The sequence below is a fragment of the Phaseolus vulgaris genome, chromosome 5 (assembly GCF_000499845.2).
Source record: "Phaseolus vulgaris cultivar G19833 chromosome 5, P. vulgaris v2.0, whole genome shotgun sequence".
Lineage (NCBI taxonomy): Eukaryota > Viridiplantae > Streptophyta > Magnoliopsida > Fabales > Fabaceae > Phaseolus > Phaseolus vulgaris.
Window position 1 is genome coordinate 39,870,919 of NC_023755.2, and position 15,883 is coordinate 39,886,801.

Sequence of the window (15,883 nt, forward strand, 5' to 3'; positions counted from 1 at the left end):
ACCTTCTATTTTTTTTTATTTTTATTTTTACAAAAAAACATTTATTTGAGCAATTTTAGCATAGACATGTGATCATCTATCATATAATGTTCGACACGAACTTTTACAAATACTTTTGTCTATTAAAACATGTTGGAGATCTCGTATCGACTAGAGAATATTATGTGTACAAAACTCATATTATAAATCAATTGTATGAAGTTGAGTTAGGTTTAAAGTCCACTTAATATGTACTCATGCTTCGGTGTTTCGATATCTAAGTATGTGTATAAAGGATTAAAAGAGCCAATCTCTTGAATAGATCCTGATGGTTGGAGGGATTAGCATGTAACTCTCAGCAAAACAACTATTAAGTATCTTAATTTAGTGATTTAGTGATTATGACATCTTCCTACCATCTAAACAGATTAGTACCTTTATAAGTAGCCTATGATTGATATTTTCCGAGTGTTTGTTGGAATGTGATCTTTCCCACCGTTTTGGGTTGGTTTCATCACTTTCCCAGCTAGTGAAGCTAATCAATTCTTTTCTGCTAACTACCATAATAAATGAGTGGCAAGAAAGGAAAAGGGAGAGACTTTCATTGTATGGCTGGTAGAGAGGCCTTAAGCATGTTCAAGCAACTTTCTGTGCTTGACTGAGCTTATAAATAACTATATGGTCTACCACTGTTGCAAGAAACATCATCAACTCAACTCAACTCCAAAAATATGACACAGTCTGCACCACCACAGCAGAAGATTCACTATGATCACGCTCAGACTGGCCCTGAGGAGAAGGGAAGCCTCTATGCTTGGTGGGTACATTTTAAGGCTTCAATTCTCTTTTCTTCTTCAAAAATCTCTCTTTTTATCCCTGATCAGTTGACTCTGTGATCCAGTTTGTATACACTCTGTTGCTGCTTTTGCTGTTATGAGAGTTGTAGGTGCTGCTCGGAACGCACCTGCTGTTGCTGTCCCTAGATTGCCTAATTTCTAAGAGACTATTGTTAAGTTCATGTTTCATCATTACTTTGTTGTATGAAATGATGATTCAAGAAGCCGATAAGGAATAATCTTCTATAGAATAGTGTACTTCAATTATTTTAGTTTTTCTGATATCATTCTGTTCCAGACAAGAGTATCGACAAACCTCCGACCTAGAACATTCAAGATGGTCAATGATAAGTGTATTCTTTACCGGTATGTATTAGCTGTCTGTCCTTTTTGTAGAGTGTTATCTGGTATATATGGACCAAATTCAACCTCTTCGCCTACCATTATGATTCTGTCTTAATTGAATGATTAAAACTAATTGATTGAAATCCCTTAACCTCTCCGATCCATGAAGTGCCAATCCTCGGACCAGGTCCATGACGTTACACATTCCAAGAATAAAGTGATTCGTTATGACTGTTACATAAATCAAGTGCAACACGGTTTTCTGAACAAAGTGAGTCTTGAAAAATAAATACGGCATGTAACTCTTTGTAATGAAATGACAGCAACCAGAAAGCATTAGCCGTTATTATGTATTAACGAAATATTCTCTATACATTTCAAGGGAAAGAGTGCAGATTTATGACTTAGATACATTAATGATACAATAGCCATCCAAATTCTCAAAGAATTGAAAAAGCAGCAGAACTCTATCACACAGTTAATTTAGGCAGCAAGGATGGGGTTTCTCCCTTCATCTATTTCAATGGTTAGGAGATGTTGAGGATCTGATCCATTTGGTCCCTCTGAGTAAAGTGTAGGAAGGTATGCATAGTATGCTGGCAGGTACCGTGAAACAAAATCTCTCACCTAGGAAGAACATACCATGAAAATTCATAGCTTTAGTCATCAAAAGGTAGATGTTTATCATCATTTATCACAAAGATCACTACTAGAAAATCATTAAATAGAAACTAATTTTATAGACTAAAAATAATTAGTTGCTATATTTTATGTCTCTAAAATTGGTTTCTATTTAATGATTTTCTTGTCGTGGATATATCACTCAAACAGATCAATTCGAGCAACAGACCTCCTCATCTGTCATTCCAGGATTGCCAGCATCTCTCATGGCAATCTCAGCCTGCATATTGAAACAGCTCAATACATGGATGATGCATCCAGATTCTGAACACTAAGTTTGAAATTTTTGTAAGAGAATGTTTGAACAACCTACCTGCAAGCGCCATTGGAAGACACAATTTGGGTCCTTGATCTTGATGATTATCCATGACTTAATGTATTTGTCCCATGCATCATAGTAAGCTGCAAGGTTTTTATTTACAGTTGCTAACTGAAAAATAAGCTCAATTCATTAGCAATGCCTCCCATTAAAAGAAAAAGGTAGAGAATTTGCATAATCATAATCTTAAAAAGAAGAAAAAAGGAACTTCACCAATTCTAACCTGGGGATCAACAGCCTCTACTGCTTCAACTGGACGGGGCTTGAAACCAAGCATCCAACCTTCCAACAACACAACCTAGAACACCCATCCATGTTCACAATACAAGGATCAACACTTTTGAAAGGATAATGACATGAGATGAACATGGCACAAATAATACCACATTTCCACGTACCATATGTGGATTGTCAATGTATCATTACTCTTATAATATAGAGAGTTTTGGCGGCAAATCTAAATTTTTTTCAAAGTTGGATGTTGTACTATATTACCTTCCTCAGAGCTACAGAATCTTAACGTTGAAAAAATCTTCTTTTTAATTGAGAAGGGTAAATGTTGGCAGTAAACTTAACATATTTCAACAAGCTGCTTCATTTTTTTCTATATTTCCTGTGCTGGATCATGTTTTACCAAGAAAAAAATGACCTATCAGAATCAGTTTATGTTACAATTGAATATTTTTTTACCTTCAGGGGCCCTTCAATTTCTGGCCATTTTGAAGGATCAGCACGATCACCTCTCCCACTGAATGCAGACTGCATCAACAGGCAATTCACTTCACCATTACCAGTTGCAAATTGAAAAAAATGTTTAAATAATCTGAATATGCAAGCTACTCCCTTACTTTATCATATCTTGGTAGCTTCATTTTCACACCTGGACACTTCAAAGTAAAAGATATTACACGAAAAATACGAATAAGGAGAAAACAAAATTGAGTGCTGAGAAACACCTTCTCTTGTCATTTTAGTTAAACCTGTCAGAGTTTCAACAGAAAGAGCAAGATCATGGCTTCCTGCATTTCCACGAAACTAGAAGGAAACCAAACAAGCAAAAATATTTAGTTGTCATAAATAATGATGTTCGTATTACATAGTGATGTCTAACATGAAAACTTTTATAAAAAAAATAACAATGATGTTCTTGGATAATTTACTGTTCATTACTTTACTTATCTGCGCATAATTACCTCAAGAAGTGCATTTCCTGGATTAGCTTCTCTTAGTTTATTCTACAGTCCAAATACAATTTATCAGCACAAAAAGAAAAAGAACAAAATGGAATTTACAACTGGAACAGAAAACACAAATAACAGCTTCTATATACCTGACCTTCAGCCGTCAAATAAAAATCATCTATAGATATTGTGGCAGACTTCCTGAAAATTGTAGCATGTATCTACAATTTGTTAATTAATCTCCTTTCCCTATAGTCATCAGAACAAAGGATAAATTCAATATCACAGTTGCTTCAAAGTTCAGAGCCTACCTGCCAATCACTTCAAAAAGATAGTCAAGAGCAAAGACAAGGGTTGTCTTTCCACAGCCTTGAGGGGCACTGAAACCAATCTGTGTCGAACAGAATCAAGAAAATTGTTGTTACAAGGAAGGAATAAGGCAGAAAAACAAAAAAGAAATAAAAGGGCAATCTTCATAACAACAAACTCACAAATTACAAGCAGGTTATTGCTGTTTGTAGAGCTGAAACATAACTAAAAACTAAAGCCAAAAAGTTCACCAAAATTATTAAATTTACACATAAGCCTCCATAATTAGCTGCATAACATAACACCTATACACATAGAAAACAAAATATGAGACACGATGACAGAACGAAACCATGTATATAGCATACCACTAAAGGAGGTATTTCTTCTCCATCTTTGAATTTGGATTGATGCTCCTCGATCTGTTGTTCACACCAGAGAAAGACTGGTACATAGTAGTGATAAATCCTAGCCTTTTGAGGCTCTGTAAGGTTCAATGCATTAAGCTGAAACAATCTGCATAAGTACCGGCCATACAGTAACCAGTTATCAATGGTCTCAGCCACCTGCTCTGGTGTGAGTCCTATTTTGTCAAGCAGAGGTCCCGAGCAAATAAATTGATAGAGATCTTCCACAGAGGAAACTTGAGCAGGATTTGAGGGAAATAAAGAATATATAGGACGCTTCCTGTACTCAATGCCAGCAGCAAAGGAACTGTTTTGCAACCATGAACTTCCACTGCCTGCAGAAAATGTTACAATTGCAAAATAAAGATTCAAATGGGGTGGCACAAATAGTTTCCAACAGCAGCATCAACAATGCAGCTGCTGAAGATGAAAACAAACACAGCTCTCCTAATTTCCATGCTCCTGTTTTGACTAAAAGATAAAACTGAGATTTTGCTATTTAGTTGGTTGAGGCAATCAGCTGAGATGAATTTGAATTGGATAAATAATTAGTCAAGCTCAAGATTTGTCAACAAAATTTTCAACCCAAATGCTCTTTAGTAAACATAGTATGATGCATGATACCACCCATTCATGTAATTTATCTAAAGATACAATTTTGTTTATCTGGGCTGGAGAAAACAAGTGAGCTATGATAATTCTGCAAAGTGAAGAAAAGTACCTGATTTTGAGGAGTGAGTGGAGAATTGAGAAAGAACAGAGAATTGACGAGAATTGGAAAAGAAATGCAATTTAGAATTGTTGGAAATGGTATTATGATTCTGATAAGCATAGTAAATGTTGTTGTTTGAAATAGAACAACAGAAAGAAGGTGAAATTGTAGGTTGCCATGGCTGAGAGAACAGATTCAAAGTCGCCATTTTTATGTGTTTTTCTCTCTCTTCTTTGCAACAAAGAACACCGACGGGGCTTAGATACCACGCAGTCTTCACCTCTTTGGCCTACAGATTGGAAGAGGGAGGAGCACCATAAAAAATTTCTATGAACAAAAAATCTGCAATTTTATCTATTCAGATTTACAAAGCCAGTCCTCTTTCTTTAAATTTAAATATTTATTTATATCTTTTCTTATATATATATGCAATCAAATGCATCTTTTTCAATATCTTTTGAATATTTAAATTAAACTAAATTAATACTTCTTTAATTAATTATTCAAATATTTGTGTTTTAGTTTTTACTCAAATTTTTTTCTAATGCATGCAAGTCTATACTATTTATACCCAAAAATAAAGAGTTTACCATAATCTCTTAAAAATGCTTTTAGTTTATAAGTCTATATTTAATCAGTATTTATAAATATTTGTATAATGTATGAAATATTTGGTAATTATTAATAATTTTTATTTTAATAGTCAATATAATCTCGCGTCACCTCTCCAACCTATCGTCTTTTAAGGATAAAATTGTGATGGAGCACTGATCTTTAAAGCAGACAATATCTCAAATGTGATAATTGACCATAACAAAACTATCTCTCGGACTTAATGTCAGAACAATCTCCAAGACCATTAAGTCTTTACATTCCTACTACTTTATAAGTTTAGATCATTTAAAAAGTTTAAACCTTATTACCTATATATATTAAAATGGTTTGCATAACCACCACCAAGTGAAAATTATTAAATTTATAAATTTATATTTGCTTTTAACTGTTGTCATCACTATTAAGAGGAAAACTTAAATGTTCTTTATATATGATGAAGATTTAAATGGTTCAAATATAGATTGTAATTTATGTTACTAGTGGTGCCTTAAAAAGGCCACCATGTTACCAATAACAAATTATAGAATGATGTGATTTTACAATTTTTGAAGGAATATGTTATAATTGAAAAATGTTAAAGCTTGCAAATCAAGCCTACTAACTAAACTTCCTTGTTATGCCAAAAGATGCATATTTTGGCATTATTAGAGCCTTTGCGTGTTAGATATATTTTCATATAATCTAATACCTCATAGGTCTCTAAAGCAATGATAATAAGTTACTTGAGTTAAGTTTTAATTAACGAGATTAAAAAATATAATATTTTATTTTAAAAAATTATTTTAGTACAACATTCCATTGCATGAAAAGATTGAAATAACTCAATGTTGAATCTAAAATTTTAAGGTTGAGAAAAGAGTAAAAAAATTTAAGAAGGTACTGCAAAAAATTTTGGATTTATCAACGAAAAATAAAAAATGTCTATTTATCAAAATTGACTAATAATTAAATATGAATCATTATCAGTAATTTAATGTCAATTTGTATCTGTCATAAATATTCGTTGATAATTTGATGACCATCAATATTCATTGATAACTATCATAATAATAATAATAGTGTAATAATAATAATAATTAAGTTAGTAATAATTATAATAATGATAACAAGACTAATAATAATATCTAATAATCATCATAATAATTCTCTTAATTTTATTATAATTTTTTTTGATAAGTATAATACTGATAATTTTATTTTATATGAAAATATTAGTTTAATAATTTCATATAATAATTATGATAATAATAGTATTGTTAAAAATAATTATGACAATAATTATAATTATAATATTAATAATTTTTTTATTACTAATAATAATTTATGATAACAACAAGTTGAATTTTACAAATTCACTTAGTCGATTTAAATTCGTTTGGCGAATTTATTCCCTTGAGCTTATTTTATTAATTTCACTATACATTAAAAAATAAATATTTAAAAAGTGATTTTTTTTATAAAAGCTTTTATGTTATTATATAATTTGACATCTCAGTTAAGCTGACACCTAAAGTGACAACAATCGTCTGTCATCACATGAAAAAAAAGTATTATTAAAAAAATAAAAATAAAGAAAATACAAAAAAAATATGGGAAACTAGACCAAAACCCATATGTTAACAAAAATGATATATATGTAAACTATACATATTCATAAAGAATTATAAAAATAGACCAGATGAAAGTCTATTATACAAATGAAATTATTCTCTGTGAATAAATCTTAAATTAACTAATTTATCAACACACACATTCTTTTCATGAATAAATATGAGTAACTTTAAACCTATTTTTCCTACCGTAATTAAAACAAGTATTCTATAGAGTACAAAACATTTACGGAACATTAATTATAGTAGTAAATGCAGCACAAAAAGGCAAAATGACATTGAAGTCATATATTAGTAAGTCTCATCTTTTGAGTCTTTCAGCAAACCATTATGGTCTGAACTTCAAAAAAATGCAGAGAAAACACTAATAACTCTCCCACTTCCCCCATACTCTCATGGAAAATACATCTACAAGTAGCAAGATTAAGATATTCCCTAACAACCCCATCAATGTAGCCCCATCAATGTTAATTTTAACTCATAACAGGAAGAAGACAATTTAGAAACTCTCATAGGAAGAAGACAATTTAAAAAAGTGAATTTATATACTAGAGTGATGGGTGATTAATGTTGCGAATAAGTATAATTTAAGTCATAAATTTGAAATAATATCTGAATTATGGATTGAAATTGTGTATTAAGTTGTGAAACTTATAGGTACAAATATTTAGACTTTATTAAGTATTTAAATAATGTAGTAAAATAAACGTGTTAGTTTTTTTTATAAAACTCATTAATGTAAATGTCTTATTATTAATGTTCAGATAAAGTTATCACGTGTTATAGTTATATTTTGTTGTTATGTTTGGTATTACTATTTTACTATTAAATGCAATATTTAAGAATTAATTTAATGTTGAATTATATTTTAAATGACGCATGAAATTATAAAATTTAAGAATCAGTTTGTATTTACTTTCAATGCATTAAGGGCTATGAAACTTGGTAATGAGGTGTTCAATTCAAAAAGTATTTATAAGATTTCTGACAATTGTAGTACGATTCTAACACAATTTTAAAAATGAAAAATACATTAATTTTTTAAAAATTCAAAACTTTATTGTATAAATTTTTATTATGATTATAAAAATTAGAAACAAATCTTTGTAAATCAGTTATGAAAAATATTTTCTGCTCCAAAAAATAATCTGAAACATACTTGTGTACATAAATCTTTATTGTCAATTTATATAATTCATAATTATATAATATATAGATCCGTGTCCCATGTCTTACATGTTAGAGATTTTACGTATCTTCGTGTATTCGTATCAGTATGTGTGTCAGTGTCTCTGCTACATAGGTTAAGGGAATTTAACTGGAAAGTAACCATTTGTTTTTTGAAAATTCTGAAATAGGACGACGTCGTTTGGAAGACCCATATCGAGTTATTGTCCGCGTGTGCATTACATGGCCCAGACAGTGGGAAAAAGCACGCAATCCAAAAGCACGTTGTTTTTTGTCGAAAGATTCGTGTCTTTCTTTTCTTCCTTTTTCCCTTCTCACAAACAAACAAACAAACCCTTCTCTTATCTCTCTTTCCCTCAATTTCTGGGAATTACTGTCCCCTCCTGCATTAAACAGTTTCACACCTCAATTCAGAAGCACGTTAAAAATAAAAAAAATCCCTTTTTTGCATAATTCCGCAACATCCACGCTTTTTTTCATACATTTGAAAAATACCCAAAAAACGAAAGAGACAATTTTTGTACAGAGGAAAGGAGAATAATTACTTGTGTGGGTGAAATTGTTTGTTCCATTTTCTCTTTCTATTGTACAAACCGCATCTGATTCTATCTTCAACAACACCAGTAGTTGTAGCAGTAGCAATAGTAGTGGAAACTGACTCACTCTTTTGCTGCTCAAAATATATTCATTCTGACAACCCAAAAGTCAAACAAAGAAAACCACCAAAAGGTAACTGAACTAGATATAGATACATGAAAAAAAGCCTCATGCTTTGTCTCCTTTTACATCAAGTGTGACAAGCTTCATTTTTTCTGTAAATAAAAAAAAGTTCCTCTCTTTCTGTTTTTTTCCTTCTTTTTTGATTAAATTATATATGTGTATATATATGGTGACGTATTCTTGTTTAATAATTCGGAAGGGTATAAGGCTAGCGTTTGAAAGTTGGTGTCTTTTGGTTAGGTGGGTTCACGGGTAGGCTTTTTATTTTTCTGGTGAGGGCAAGATCACAGAATTGGGGAGAGATGAGTTCGCTCTTGAAGCTTTCAAGGAGGGCCTTGGAAACAGAGATGCCCGTTATGGTTCAGGTACTCTCAGTGCTCACTCTCATGCCATTTTTTTCTTCATTGGAATTTGATCCCTTCCAATGGGTGTTTGTTTGTGTTTTGGATTGATGATGTTTGGTTTGGTTTGATTTGAGAATAAAATGTTTTTGATAACCAAGGGTGTTGGTGTCTGTGTGTTTGCAGATGCAGGAAGTGATCCGAGGATCTAAAAATGCCGTGTCTTTGGCCCAGGTCTTTTTTTGTCTCTCCAATGCTTGTTTATAGTAATTAATCCAACCCATTGGTGATTTTTGCGAGGCAATCGGAGAAGGAGATGGGGTTTTCAATGTTTGATTATACGTTAGTTTAACTTGCTTGGGAGTTTGGTGTGCTTTGGAGAGAGATTGAGAAATGAGAACAATTTTATTTTCTACTATTTAAGAATTGGGTCGTGTTTTAGTGCAGTTTAGATGGGTTTGTTCCTTTTAGTAAACTGTAAATGATGATTATGGGCACGGCCTTAAAATGCTTGGGAAGACTGTTTTATAAATCTACTTCCTTCTTGATCTACAAAATGGCTGAGCCACAACATTTTTTATGAGAAACAGGAAATGAGATTAACATAATTATAGTTTTGGTTGTGTTGCTCTATTTGAATGTTAATCATGACCTCAATTTCCAAAGGTTGATTTCAAGTTGAATTTAGGGCATGGTTTATGTGATCTAGCTTACATATAGAACTGAGAGCTAAAGTGAAGGCCATGTGGTTTTGATTATGCATCTGATTTTGGTTCAACGCATTTAATAATCAACTGAAGTTTGTCCATCAGCTTTTAAATTTTATTGCTCTGACTTCTGACAACTGGGATTCTTTTGATTTCAATGTATTACTGTTTGCTTCTTAGCTGCAATTTGTAATTTTTTTTTTTTTAAAATTATCTACTGTAGGGTGTGGTTCATTGGCAACCTCCCGAGCAAGCTTTGAAAAAGGTGAAAGAACTTGTATCTGATCCTATAGTCAGTCGATATGGTAATGATGAAGGTATTCCTGAACTCAGAGAAGCATTAAGAAAAAAGGTAAATGGTATAATTTCGTCCTACAATCTGCATTCTGTACTAGTGGGAATTTGGAAAGTCAAGTTATCTGTTTGAAGTTCTTCGTTTGATCAGAGCTTGAGGTTTGCATCCATGTTGAAATTCTTAGAATGTCTCATTTGTAGCAGTTGAATTGGACAATGCGAAGCATTTTACTCCATAAATTTTGATAGTTGTTTTGTTTCTTTCAAGGATGATTACCTTTGTTATTTATGCAAGGTGATATGCACTACCTTTGTTACTTTATTTAACAACGTTTTCTCATAGAAGTCAGGCATTAGCTGATTTATAATTTGTTAAAGATGTCATATTTTATGCTTTTTTCCCTTCACTGGTCAATTTTTTTGCACATACATTGTTTTTACTTTTCATAAGCACTTGGTTATGTTAAATATAGCTGTAATCCATCATGGTCTCTCCCTCCTTATATGTTGCTTAATTGCTTTCATTGCAAGGTGTTTTGTATCTTACTGCTCTGATAAATTATTTTGCAATATGAAAATTGGATCTCGGTGACCAATGAATTAACTCATGAGCTTTTATCACTTCCATGCAGTTGCGTAATGAAAATAATTTGTGCAAATCTTCAGTAATGGTTACAGCAGGGGCCAATCAGGTGAGGTTATCAATAACATTCGACCTGTAATTTTTGTTTTATGTTCATTCTTTTGTCACATCCTAGAAAAGCTAACACAGTTTCTGAAAAGGTGAAGCATTAGCATTTCAGCTTCCATTTGACTTCTTTATAACCATTTATTAAATTTAGCCTTTCTTGATTTCTTATGTGAAAATTTCATCTATAGCCATAATAGTGTTGTTACTTCTTCCTGAAGCTCAAAAAGCATTTGAAAGGACAAGTATCTGATAGGACTAGCATGGTTTTTGTTACTGTGGAGACAGTAACTCTTAGAGTTGACTGGATTAGCTCAACAGTTTATAGCTTCTATGACTTGTTGTCTGTTAATTTTATGCTACTTTGACATCTCCGAGTTTAATCTTTCCCATCTCAAAAACCTGTGGTAACTCATTCTATTCCAACAAATACAGGCATTTGTAAATCTAGTTCTTACTCTGTGTGATCCGGAGGATTCCGTGGTTCTGTTTGCTCCTTACTACTTCAATGCGTACATGTCCTTCCAGATGACTGGTGTTACCAATATACTAGTTGGTCCTGGTAGCCCAGATACACTTCATCCTGATGCAGGTAAGAAGCTGCATGATCTTTGTTACTGTAATCCATTTTTTACCGGCATGGACTAGGGAGGCAAACTCACTCTTTGGTTTCTAAGAGCATCTACTTTCCTCCAATCCAGAGGGTTCACATATTAGTTAAATATTGCATGGATTTTGTTCTGTATAACTTTCCACTTTTCAGAAGTTATATTGGACTGTTCATAAATTTGTGCATGTCCAGAAGGTTTAGTGTTTTATTATATTGCATTAAGTTGTAAGCTGCATTGTCTAACTTTTGGCTTCTGGTACTTTGTAAATGAATCTGTAATTTCACTTATTGCTATGTCCTTTAAGAGCTCATGCTGATGAATGAACAACTACTCAATGCTATCCCTTATGTATACAAAATAAGAATATTAGAAGGCTGATTGATGTCTGTTAGACTTTTATCATCCAACTTTACAGTTTCTTCTGATGTTGATTTCTATGTTTAAGGCTACTATGAGAAATGTCTTGATTTTCAGATTGGTTGGAAAGAATATTGTCAGAAACTAAACCAGCTCCAAAGCTTGTTAGTGTTGTAAATCCAGGCAATCCAAGTGGAACCTACATTCCGGAGCCCCTTTTAAAGGTTTCTCTCCCCCTCTTCTGAATATATCAACAGCTACAATGATTTTATATGTGCTTCATTTTTAATCTTCTTGTATTGCCAATATGCCTGTATTTGACAGCAATATTCCCAAAGAATATGTTGATTGATCATGATGCTATTTTGAAAATGATAAAATTTCTGAGTTGGTATTTTCTCTTATTTGATCAGAGGATTTCAGATCTATGCAAGAAGGCTGGCTCTTGGCTTGTTGTTGATAATACATACGAGTAAGCCTTTTAAACTTGCTGTTCTGATAGAACTTATCACATGATTTTCTTTAATTATGAAAAGAATGAAAAAAAAAAAAAAGTTTTTGGTGTTCTGCTAACCTTTTAAGTAATTGGTTATAGCTTGTGATCAAGAAAATTCCTATTTCTTTTATTGACTAGTTTTTCTGTTATTTACCATTTAAAATAAGGTTTTAATCTGTTTCACTTATATTGTAGTCAGCCCCCGGTACACAAAATCCTTATGAGAGATCCTACTTGTAGTCTTCTTCTCTAAGTTACAAGTTCATTTTTCAAAAATAGAGTATATAAACAGATTAATTTTGCATGCAGGTATTTTATGTACGATGGCCTGAAACATTCTTGTGTTGAGGGAAATCATATTGTCAATGTTTTCTCATTCTCAAAAGCATATGGAATGATGGGATGGAGGGTTGGATATGTAAGTGCCATCTGTTGTCTTTATTTAGTCTCATCTGCAGGAGAAAGAAACATCAATTAAGTTTTTGTTAAACATTTTTGTTCTATTGAGTGTCCAAATTTTTTCATTAAGTCTTTGTCGTTTGATTTTGCCATTAGCTTGGTGGCTTCACCCGAGTTGATTGCAAAATCAAATGACAGAAATTCAATTGAAAAATATTGAGATTTTGGACACTCAATAAAATAAAACTTTTAATAAAGACTTAATAAACTTAAACCTTAATTAAGTTGTTTTTTTATTTTCTATGTGGAGACATGCAAGCAATGCAAGATAAGATACATCCCAACTAATTGATGGCAAAATCAAATGATAAGGACTCCATTAAAAATATAAAGATTTTAAACATTCAATAAAACGACAATTTTTAATAGAGACTCAATTAAAAATACTAAAATTTATGAGGTCCTCAACTTAATTAAGCCTATCTAATATAACCTACCATAACATTATTCTAGTGTAGGGAAAAATATAAACAATTCTATTCTTATATCATACAACAAGCAAATCAGGCAAGAATTTGATAAAACCTTTTTCTTTCCAAGTCTCAAGGTCTGTATGTTGTAGTATCGCATCGATTTTTGTCTGCTGCATAGTTTTTTTTTTATCAGCAAGAAAAAAGAAATAAATATGAATCACTTAAGGGTGGTCTAACCCTTATACATCTTGTTTGCCGCATAGTAGTTACACTTTCAGTTGCAAACTTCATAAAAGTAGTGTTAACAGATCAGCACTGCATAGTCTGTGCTAATACCTGATTATTGCAGATAGCATACCCCTCTGAAGTAGAAAACTTTGCTGAGCAACTTCTCAAAGTTCAAGACAACATTCCAATCTGTGCTTCAATATTATCGCAGTATCTTGCTTTGTATTCACTGGAACTGGGGCCTCAGTGGGTTGTAGACAGAGTAAAAAGTCTTGACAAGAACAAAGAAATTGTTTTGGAAGCTCTCTCCCCACTTGGAGAGGGATCTGTGAAAGGAGGAGAGGGTGCCATATACCTGTGGGCAAAGCTCCCACATGAAAATGCCTACGATGATTTTGATGTTGTTCGCTGGCTAGCTAGCAAGCATGGTGTTGCAGTAATCCCAGGAATAGCATGTGGTTGCCCTGGCAATCTTAGAATTTCATTCGGAGGCTTGACAGAGAAGGATTGCAGAGCTGCTGCAGAAAGACTGAAGAAAGGCTTAGAAGAATTGGTTAGAGATGGACTGCGTCAGTGACTGAAATTAATCATAGAACACAAGCAAACCAAGCCTCCATAGTGGAAAAAACAGTAGATATCAATAGAAGGAAATTTCACTTGCCAATGCAGCAAGTTTGCAACTGATGCATTTTTAATAAATGGAGAATTTACTTTCTACCCTGTCAAGTTGTGGGATAGCAAGTTTTAATTTGATAAATTTCAAAACATTCGATAATGGTTTGATCTTGAATCTTTATTTTTTTCCTTTTGTTGTGCACTACCCAGTTTATGAACACATTCATCATAATATTAATCTGACACATATAATCAACATTTGACCTTAGAAACACTTATGTTCTCCTCTGTGTCTGTTGTTTTTTTTACCTTGATTAATTACCTCGTTTTGCTGGTCTCATTCGTTTACTTACTGCAACAGCAAACTCTTTGAACCGTTATCATTGGTAGTTGGAACTGGTTGGTTGTTGTAGATTCAGTTTGGGAAGTAAGTGTGAGTGCATACTTCAAGCAACCTCACCATGTTATAAGTATATTCGCATCAAGCATAACAACAGATAGATATAGTACGTTTATATGATCCCGTATCAAACATCACAAATCTTGGGGTGTGAAAACTACCTTCTCACTTTCACCTTCGGTAGAATAGATCTAATAAGAATCGGTATTATTATAAAATAGAACAGAGATGAACAGAGATGAAAAAAAAAGGAAGGCAAAAGATATGAGAAGAAATATTTATTCTATTTTTTTTTCTATCTCTGATTTATTTTATAATATGATGTCAGATCCTATCCGAACGAGTGTTTGGTGAATTTATCAGGCCACACGTCATTGTGTCTATTGAGTGTTGGCTGAGATTTGAGTCCCAGACTCGTCCTGCAAGATTCACAATAAATTTTTTATTCATCACTGCCCAGGCGGAAAGGAAGGTCCGTATTGCGCTGAAAAAATTCACGCAAGTACGTTCGTATGTTGTTTGCACCCAAGTAAGGAGGCACGTCCATAAACAAATAACAGAAAGAAGATACGGGGAAGAAAAGCCAGGACGTTTACTTTTCGGAAAACCGATTTTGTTCACTCTCGGTCTAGGACTTACTGCGCCTACTCCTTGGGTGTTTTGGTCTGAAATTTTTACTAGACATTTGTCATTGTGTCTATTGAGTTTTGGCTAAGATTTGAGGCCAGACTCGTCCCACAAGATTCACAATAAATTTTTTATTCATCACTGCCCGGGCTGAAAGGAAGGTTCGTTCGTGTGTGAAACTGTTTGATTTTTTTCCTGGGTGAATACTCATCCGTTTGACCTGAAATCTGTCACGCTTTGTCCCAAATTCAGTGGAGATTCTTACGCGGAATTTCATGAAAAAACAATTTCGGGAGAATTTTTCAGAAATTTTGTGCAGATCAAGCTATCCTCTAACAAAACTTGTGAAATTTCGCCCGACTTTCTGAAATTTTTTTTCCGGGTCCGTATTCCGCTAAAAAAATTCACGCAAGTATGTTCGTATGTTGTTTGCACCCAGGTAAGGAGGCACGTCCATAAACAAATCACAGAAAGAAGATACGGGAAAGAAAAGCCAGGACGTTTTCTTTTCGGAAAACCGGTTTTGTTCACTCTCGGTCTGGGACTTACTGCGCCTTACTCCTTAGGTGTTTTGGTCTGAAATTTTTACCAGACATTCGTCATTGTGTTTATTGAGTTTCGGATGAGATTTGAGCCTCAGACTCGTCCCACAAAATTCGCAATAAATTTTTCATTCATCACTGCCTGGGCTGAAAGGAAGGTTCGTTCCTGTGTGAAACTGTTTGATTTTTTTTCCAGGGTGAAT

General features: G+C 33.0%; 2 protein-coding genes and 1 long non-coding RNA gene across 5 annotated transcripts; 2 read left to right on the forward strand and 1 right to left on the reverse strand.

Moving 5' to 3' along the window:
• Positions 1-445: 445 nt before the first annotated feature.
• Positions 446-1,261, forward strand: LOC137835986 (uncharacterized). Its single transcript, XR_011085176.1, has 2 exons — positions 446-796; positions 881-1,261. It is a non-coding gene; the product is annotated as an uncharacterized lncRNA (long non-coding RNA).
• A 216-nt stretch (positions 1,262-1,477) lies between these two features.
• LOC137835985 (D-glycerate 3-kinase, chloroplastic) lies at positions 1,478-5,163 on the reverse strand. Its single transcript, XM_068644773.1, has 12 exons — positions 4,779-5,163; positions 4,019-4,392; positions 3,653-3,732; positions 3,491-3,542; positions 3,354-3,395; positions 3,117-3,195; positions 3,009-3,040; positions 2,851-2,919; positions 2,384-2,458; positions 2,155-2,271; positions 2,011-2,061; positions 1,478-1,787 (listed from the first exon to the last, which is right to left on the reverse strand). The coding sequence occupies exons 1-12, from the start codon at positions 4,975-4,977 to the stop codon at positions 1,644-1,646; spliced, it is 1,314 nt and encodes a 437-aa protein (XP_068500874.1). The 5' UTR covers positions 4,978-5,163; the 3' UTR covers positions 1,478-1,643.
• Positions 5,164-8,411: 3,248 nt separating this feature from the next.
• LOC137835987 (aromatic aminotransferase ISS1) lies at positions 8,412-14,271 on the forward strand. 3 transcript variants are annotated; one of them, XM_068644774.1, is made up of 10 exons: positions 8,412-8,911; positions 9,143-9,267; positions 9,430-9,477; positions 10,174-10,302; positions 10,877-10,936; positions 11,368-11,524; positions 12,018-12,124; positions 12,314-12,372; positions 12,706-12,814; positions 13,618-14,271. In XM_068644774.1, the coding sequence occupies exons 2-10, from the start codon at positions 9,205-9,207 to the stop codon at positions 14,071-14,073; spliced, it is 1,188 nt and encodes a 395-aa protein (XP_068500875.1). In that variant the 5' UTR covers positions 8,412-8,911; positions 9,143-9,204; the 3' UTR covers positions 14,074-14,271. The 3 variants fall into 3 exon arrangements, with proteins under 3 accessions (XP_068500875.1, XP_068500877.1, XP_068500876.1); XM_068644776.1 differs by having other exon boundaries at positions 8,512-8,911; positions 9,102-9,267; XM_068644775.1 differs by having other exon boundaries at positions 8,878-8,996.
• Positions 14,272-15,883: the final 1,612 nt, after the last annotated feature.

What these genes read in the sequence shown, in the direction of transcription:
- LOC137835985 (XM_068644773.1), bottom strand. Translation starts at nt 4,977, where the DNA reads ATGGCGACTTTGAATCTGTTCTCTCAGCCATGGCAACCTACAATTTCA. An exon ending in AACTAAAATGACAAGAGAAG is followed by an intron (nt 3,041 to 3,116) that starts GTGTTTCTCAGC and finishes TGAAGTGTCCAG; the next exon opens with GTGTGAAAATGAAGCTACCA. An exon ending in AGCTACCAAGATATGATAAA is followed by an intron (nt 2,920 to 3,008) that starts GTAAGGGAGTAG and finishes CTGTTGATGCAG; the next exon opens with TCTGCATTCAGTGGGAGAGG.
- LOC137835987 (XM_068644774.1), top strand. Translation starts at nt 9,205, where the DNA reads ATGAGTTCGCTCTTGAAGCTTTCAAGGAGGGCCTTGGAAACAGAGATG. An exon ending in GAGAAGCATTAAGAAAAAAG is followed by an intron (nt 10,303 to 10,876) that starts GTAAATGGTATA and finishes ACTTCCATGCAG; the next exon opens with TTGCGTAATGAAAATAATTT. An exon ending in TACACTTCATCCTGATGCAG is followed by an intron (nt 11,525 to 12,017) that starts GTAAGAAGCTGC and finishes CTTGATTTTCAG; the next exon opens with ATTGGTTGGAAAGAATATTG.